The 7,468-nt window shown below is 46.3% G+C and overlaps 1 protein-coding gene across 1 annotated transcript in view; it reads right to left on the reverse strand.

The window, feature by feature from the left end:
* LBP (lipopolysaccharide binding protein) overlaps window positions 1-7,468 on the reverse strand; it is a 32,551-nt gene that overhangs the window by 23,389 nt on the left and 1,694 nt on the right. Inside the window, exons 2-3 of the mRNA XM_010829169.1 lie at window positions 5,898-6,012; window positions 4,277-4,405 (exon numbers count right to left, since the gene is read on the reverse strand). Of these exons, the coding sequence (XP_010827471.1) occupies window positions 4,277-4,405; window positions 5,898-6,012 (244 nt within the window). The remainder of the gene's footprint in view (window positions 1-4,276; window positions 4,406-5,897; window positions 6,013-7,468) is intronic.

The following is a 7,468-nucleotide window of genomic DNA, read 5'->3' on the forward strand; positions in this document are numbered from 1 at the left end:
ATCACTCACCTAGAGCCAGATATCCTGGAATGTGAAGGCAAGTGGGCCTTAGGAAGTATCACTACAAACAAAGCTAGTGGAGGTGATGGAATTCCAGTTGAGCTATTTCAAATCCTAAAAGATGATGCTGTGAAAGTGCTGCACTCAATATGCCAGCAAATTTGGAAAACTCAGCAGTGGCCACAGGACTGGAAAATGTCAGTTTTCATTCCAGTCCCAAAGAAAGGCAATATCAAAGAATGTTCAAACTATTGCACAATTGCACTCATCTCACACACTAGTAAAGTAATGCTCAAAATTCTCCAAGCAAAATTCTTCAAAGTACTGAGAATTTCCAGATGTTCAATCTGGATTTAGAAAAGGCAAAAGAACCAAAGATCAAATTGCCAACATCCATTGGATCATCAAAAAAGCAGGAGAGTTCCAGAAAAACGTCTATTGTGCTTTATTGACTACACCAAAGTCTTTGACTGTGTGGATCACAACAAACTGGAAAATTCTTCAAGAGATGGGAATACCAGACCACCTGACCTGCCTCCTGATAAAACTGTATGCTGGTCAAGAAGCATCAGTTAGAACTGGACATGAAACAACAGACTGGTTCCAAACTGGGAAAGGAGTACACCAAGGCTGTATATTGTACCCTGCTTATTTAACTTATATGCAGAGTACATCATGAGAAACACTGGGCTGGAGGAAGCACAAGCTGGAATCAAGATTGCCAGGAGAAATATCAATAATCTCAGATGTGTGGATGATACCACCCTTATGGCAGAAAGTGAAGAGGAACTAAAGAGCTTTTTGATGAACGTGAAAGAGGAGAGTCAAAAAGTTGGCTTAAAACTCAACATTCAGAAAACTAAGATCATGGCATCAGGTCCCATCACTTCATGGCAAATAGATGGGTAAACAGTGGAAGCAGTGAGAGACTTTATATTTTGGGGCTCCAAAATCACTGCAGATGGTGACTGCAGCCATGAAATTAAAAGACACTTTCTCCTTGAAAGAAAAGCTATGACCAACCTAGACAGCATATCAAAAAGCAGAGACATTATTTTGCTAACATAGGTACGTCTAGTCAAAGCTTTGGTTTTTCCAGTAGTCAAGTATGGATGTGAGAGTTGGACTATAAAGAAAGCTTAGCGCCAAAGAATTGATACTTTTGAACTGTGGGTTTGGAGAAGACTCTTGAGAGTCCCTTGGACTGTAAGGAGATGAAACCTGTCAATCCTCAAGGAAATCAGTCCTGAACATTCATTGGAAGGACTGATGCTGAAGCTGAAACGTCAATACTTTGGCCACCTGATGGGAAGAACTGACTCATTGGAAAAGACCCTGATGCTGGGAAAGATTGAAGGCGGGAGGAGAAGGGGACGACAGAGGATGAGATGGTTGGATGGCATCACCGACTCGATGGACATGAGTTTGAGCAGGCTCCAGGAGTTGGTGATGGACAGGGAAGCCTGGTGTGCTTCAGTCCATGGGGTTGCAAAGAGTCAGACACAACTGAGTGACTGAAATGAGCTGAACTGATCCTGATTGTAACTACATAGCTTTGGTTCAGTAATTTTACTTCTAAGTCTTTAGTCTGTGGCTTATCCTGTCAAGATATTTGTGTGGGGAAGTTCACTGAAGCATCATGGGGAATAGCAAGAAATGAGGAATTAAGCTTAAATGTCAACTAGTCAGAACAGGTTCAATAAGTCGTGGGCATCTATGTGATGAAGCCTTTACAAAGAATGAGGTCAAATGTGGTCCAGTTATACAGTGAAATATTACTCATTCATACAAAGGAATAAAGCACCGATATGTGCTGTAGTGTGGATGAACCTCAAAAATATTATGCTGCATAAGGGACTTCCCTGGTGGTTCAGCGGCTCAGACTCTGCACTCCTAATGTAGGGGGTGTGGGTTTGATCCCTGGTCAGGGAGTAGAATTTACTACATGACGTGGCTGAAGATACTGTGTACCATAACTGAGACCTGGTGCAGCCAAATTAATTAACCAATATTTTTAAAAAATATTATGCTGCATGACAAAAGCCAGAAAAATACGTGTGCTGTATGATGTCATGTATATGAAAGGTCCCAGATCGGCAAATCTATAGAGACAGAGGCTGACTGGCAGTGGCCCAGGGTTGGGGGAGGGGCAAATGGGGAGTGAGTGCTTAATGGGTATGGAGCATCTTTTGGGGAGATGGAAATATTGTGGAATTAGGCAGAGGTGGCGGTCGCACAACACTGTAAATGTAATAGATGCCACTGAATTGGGTACTTTAAAATGTCATGTGAATTTCACCTCGGTAAAAATATTACATTAAAAGAAGTTTAAAAAAAGAATGAGCTAGATATTCATATGGTCATATGAAGAGATCTTGAAGAGTATGGCCTGATTCCTGTCAAGGAAATTGAATTAATATGCAAATATTAATGACTGCTGACAAAGGTTCATGTAGTCAAAGCTATGGCTTTTCAGTAGTCAGGTTTGGATGTGAGTTGGATCATGAAGAAGGAAGGCTGAGAGCCAAAAAACTGATGCTTTTGAACTGTGGTGTTGGAGAAGACTCTTGAGAGTTCCTTGGACTGCAAGGAGATCCAATCAGTCAATCCTAAAGGAAATCAACCTTGAATATTCATTGGAAGGACTGTTGCTGAAGCTGAAACTCTAATACTTTGGCTACCTGATGTGAAGAGCTGACTCACTGGAAAAGACTCTGACCCTGGTAAAAATTTAAGGCAAAAGGAGAAAGGGTTGATAGAGAAAAAAGTGGTTAGATAGTATCACTGACTCAATGGGCACAAATCTGAGCAAACTCCAAGAGAAGTGGAGGACAGAGGAGCCTGGCATGCTGTAGTCCATGGGGTCACAAAGAGTTGGACAGGACTTAACTACTGAACAACAACAATTGATGACCTATATGAAAGTGTTAGTTGCTCAGTCGTGTCTGACCCTTCATGACCCCATGGACTGTAGCCCATCAGGCTCCTCTGCCATTGAGATTCTCCAGGCAAGAATACTGGAGTGGGTTGCCATTTCCTTCTCCAGGGGATCTTCCTGACTGAGGGATCGAACCCAGATCTCCCACCTTGCAGGCAGATTCATTACCATTTGAGCAACCAAGGAAGCCCAATATACTGATCTACATATTGAGCATCTTTCTAAAGCAGTGTTGTCCAACAGAAATACAATGTGAACTACATGGGTAAATTTAAAATTTTCTAGTAGCCACATTTAAAAAAAGCAAAATTAAAGGAGTGAGAATAATTTGAATAGTATATGATTATCATTTCAAAATGTAATCAACATAAACATTATTAATGCGATTTCTTATGTTCTTTTTTGTACTAAGTCTTCAAATCTAGTGTTTTACACTTACAATTGATCTCCATCTGTTCCGGCCACTTTTCATGTACTCAGTAAGGACGTGGGGGCAAAGGCTACTATATTGGACAGAGCAGGTCTACAGTGTCAGCATGGCCAGGTCACCCGTATTTGCCCTCCTGTTACGGGTTGAATTGTGTCCCCTGAATTTGTATGTTAAAGGCCACTTAGTTCCCGGAATTTGACCGTATTTGAGATAGAGCCTTTAAAGAAGTGATCCAGTTAAAATGAGGCCATTAGGGTGGCCTAGAGTCCAGTCTGTCCTCCTAAGAAGAGGAGATCTGGACACACAGAGAACCACCAGGGGTGCAGGCTCACAGAGGGATGGCCATGTGAGGACATGGTGACAGCAGCCATCTGCAAGCCCAGGAGAGAAGCCTCAGAGCAAACTCAATCTGCCCACATCTTGATCTTGAACTCCTAGCCTCCAGAAGTGTGAGAAAAAAAAAAATTCCCATTGTTTAACCACCCCTGCTCTGGCCCAGTCTGTGACATTCCATTATGGCAGCCTGAGGAGACTAACCCACCTTCCATCCAAGGACCTCAGAAGTCAGAGAACAGTTCAAAATGCTGGAGAGGTCAGCCCACCCTTGACCAACAGCAAACAGGAGACTGGGGTAACTCAGAGGTGCGCTCTGCCTACAATGTCCCCAAGACGGTTGTCCCTGGGAGGGTTGAGCTCCAGTGGCTGCCAAGCCGACTCCTTTCTTCCCCACCTCACTTCTGTACAGTCCTTGGATGTTTCCCTGAATCACTCACCAGATAAAGTACTTGCACTTGAATTCTTGCCTTGGGGGTCTGCTGTGGGGAAAGCTAGGAACACCCTGGACCCAAGAAAGATGGAATGAAAGCCAAGGTCAAGGTTCCGAGGGCCTGGGAGCACAGCCAACTTACAGTATCCTCTTGCGCACCTTCCAGTCGCCTGTGACCTGGATGAAGGAGTCGGAGATAGAGAAATGCAGGCCCTGATTGGGGAGGAGCTTCAGAGCGGAGCCGAGCAGCTTACAGCTCTGAATGTTCAGGCTGGGGAGAGAGACCCACAGAAGAGGCATCAGCGTGGAGGCAGAGGCAGGTCTAGTCTCTGCAGGGGTCTTGCTCTCACCCTGGGACCTGGTACCCAACTCCTACTTACCTGCTGTGTGCCCTGAGCTAACCATGCAGCCTTGCCAAGTACTTTGCATGCACTGCATCACTTGGTCTCACAGAGGGGGTCAAAACTGTTCAGGTTCCCTTTTCACACAGGGGGAAAGAGAATTTCTTGGAAGGCATGCTTTTGCCCAGAGTCACACAGTCAGGATCAGAGCCCACAGCTCTCACGACCCTGGCTGGGACTCCAAGTAAGGTGCGAGATGCAGCCCATTATTGCTTTCCTCTCCACATGCAGGGGGGGACCTCATTCAGAGAAGGCTGAGGGAAGGCTCAAGAAGAGACACGAAAGGCCTGGGAGAAGCAAACCCAGACCATACGCATCCTCGGGCTGTCGGTGGGAAAGGAATGGTCAAGTTCCCTTTTCTTTGCCTGGTGCACAGTGAGTGCTTGATAGATGTTTAGTGATGGACTGAATAAAAGAAGGACTGGAAGAAGCCATCGGTGGTGAGCAGAGAGGGGTGTGATGAGTCATGGGCTCAGTTGTCCCTGCTCCGTTGTCAAGCCTTCAAAAAGTGATTGATGTCTTTTTAGAAGATATTTATTTATTTATTTTTGGCTGGGTTGGGTCTTCACTGCTGCATACAATTTTTCTCTGGTTGCAGTGAGGGTGAGTTACTCTCTAGTTGCAGTGCGAGGGCTTCTCATCGCAGCGGCTTCTCTTGTTGCAGAGCACAGGCTCTAGCGCTCTCGGACTTCAGCAGTTGCAGCACACGAGCTCAGTAGTTGCGGCTCCCGGGCTCTAGAGCACAGCCTCAACAGTTATGGCGCGCAGGTTTTGTTGCTCCGAGGCATGTGAGATCTTCCAGGATCAGAGATTGAACCCGTGTCTCTTGCTTTGCAGGTGGACTCTTTACCACTGAGATACCTGGAAAGCCTGATGCCTTTCTTTTTAAAGCATCAGCTGCTCTGGTCTAAATATCCTTTGAAGACTCAGGTGAAATGCCACTCCCTTCAGGAAGCCTTCCTTGACTCCTCCAGATGTGCCAACCTCAGCTTCAAGAGTTGGGTTACCATATCTAAATTTAAAGGTTTATTTACAAAAAAAACTTAAGGTCTATCTTCCCTTCCAGACTATATCCAGTGTCAGGCCAGAGCCTGGATTATCACTCCAAAGAGGCAGAAAGTTATCCCCATTTTACAGATAAGGAAACAAAGGCTCAGGTCACATAGCTAGTGGCTCTTCATTAATATTTGTTGTATGAGCAAATGAAGGGCCCAAGTTCCTTCCAGAACTTCCCTCTGAACTCTTTGAGGAGCCATCCCACCACTGCCTGCCCCAGAGAGCTCTTAAGCCATCCTGGGGCTCTCTCTCCCTTCCTGTCTGGACACCACCCACAGGCCCTGCTCAGCCACCTCGGAGCCTCACCTGTGGAATCTATAGTCCACACTGCCAAAATGTTTGATCCTGACGTCCCCGTCGAAGTTGGGCAGTGTGACTTTGTGCAGCTTACTCTGCAGAGCCAACAGCTCCTCTTGGGCCACTGAGGACACAAAAAGGCTGGGAGTCAGCTTGATTGGCCTGCCTCCCTCCCTCTAAACCCTTCAGTGGCTCCTACCTGTCCTGGGGAAAGAGGTCAACTTTCTGTTTAGCATTATTATGGTTGCAGGTTATTGAGCCCCTCTAGAGCAGGGGACTAGAGGGGCTCCGTGGGTAAGCAATCTGCCTGCAATGCAGGAGTGGCAGGAGCCATAGGTTTGATCCCTGAGTCAGGAAGATCCCCTGGAGGAGGACAACCCACTCCAGGATTCTTGCCTGGAGAATCCCCATGGATGGAGGAGCCTGGCAGGCTGCAATCCACGGGGTTGCAAGAGTTGGACACGGCTGAAGTGACTGAACACACACGCATGCCCAAGAGCACCAAGTGGCAGGAGAGATATTCAGGAGCATCTCCGCATTGCAGGTGGGGTGGTTATGTTCATGCCCATTTTATGGATGAGAAAACAGGTCTGTCTTTGTCAGCAGCTCCACGAGAGAGGAGTGCTGTGTGCTTGGTGGCTGGGCCTCTTTCCTTTCCTTCACATTGTCTGCCTGTGTAGAACAGACTGCAAGGATTTTAGGGCTAGGATCCTGGCATTGGTGTCTTTCTAGCTGGGTGACCTTGAGCAAGTCCTCAACCTTGGCATTCTCTGTCTGTCCAAAAGCAATGACAGCAATACTTTGCTCACTGGGGTGGCATGAGGATTAAAAGAGATCACTGCAGGACTGCCGTGGTGGTCCAGTGGTTAAGTCCTCCTGCCAATGCAGGGGACATGGGTTCAATCCCTAGTCTGGGAAGATTCCACCTGCCGAGGGTCCCATGTGCAACAACTACCGAGCCCATGCACTTTAGAGCCTATGGTCCACGGGAGAAGCCACCACAGTCAGAAGCCCATGTGCCACGACGAGAGAGTAGGCCCCACTTGCCAGAACGAGAGAAAGCCCGCACAGCAGTGAAGACTCAGCAAAGCCTAAATAAATTAATAAATAAAATTGTTAAACCAAAAAAAAAAAAAAATCTAAGAAAAGAAAAACGTTTAAAAAAAGAGAGAGAGAGAGATCTTTGCAAAGCCAAAAGGAGTCTGGCAGGATAAAAAGCACTCTTGCATGGTGCCCGGCACACATGAAGCACTCAGTAAACACCCAGGAGGTCAAAGCAGGGTGGATCTTGTTTAAAAATATGGAAAGGAACCAAAATGTCCAGCTCTGGAGGACTGGTTACACTTACACAGCGGAAAGGAACAAGAGGCAAATTTTGCCTGATCTAGAGTTTCAATATAAACAGTATTCACACTAGGACTTTCTGTTTATTTGCAGGTATGAGAGACCCTGGATTGTACCACACCTTTGGAGTGGATGTGTGTACACAGATGACCACTGAGCTCCCCCACTCTGCCTCTTACCACTTTGCAGCCCTCCCTCCCACACACACAGGAGCTGGTACTCTCCCAAAACGCTAT

The sequence above is a fragment of the Bison bison genome, unplaced genomic scaffold, assembly GCF_000754665.1.
Source record: "Bison bison bison isolate TAMUID 2011002044 unplaced genomic scaffold, Bison_UMD1.0 scf7180017864500, whole genome shotgun sequence".
In the NCBI taxonomy this organism is placed as follows: Eukaryota; Metazoa; Chordata; class Mammalia; order Artiodactyla; family Bovidae; genus Bison; species Bison bison.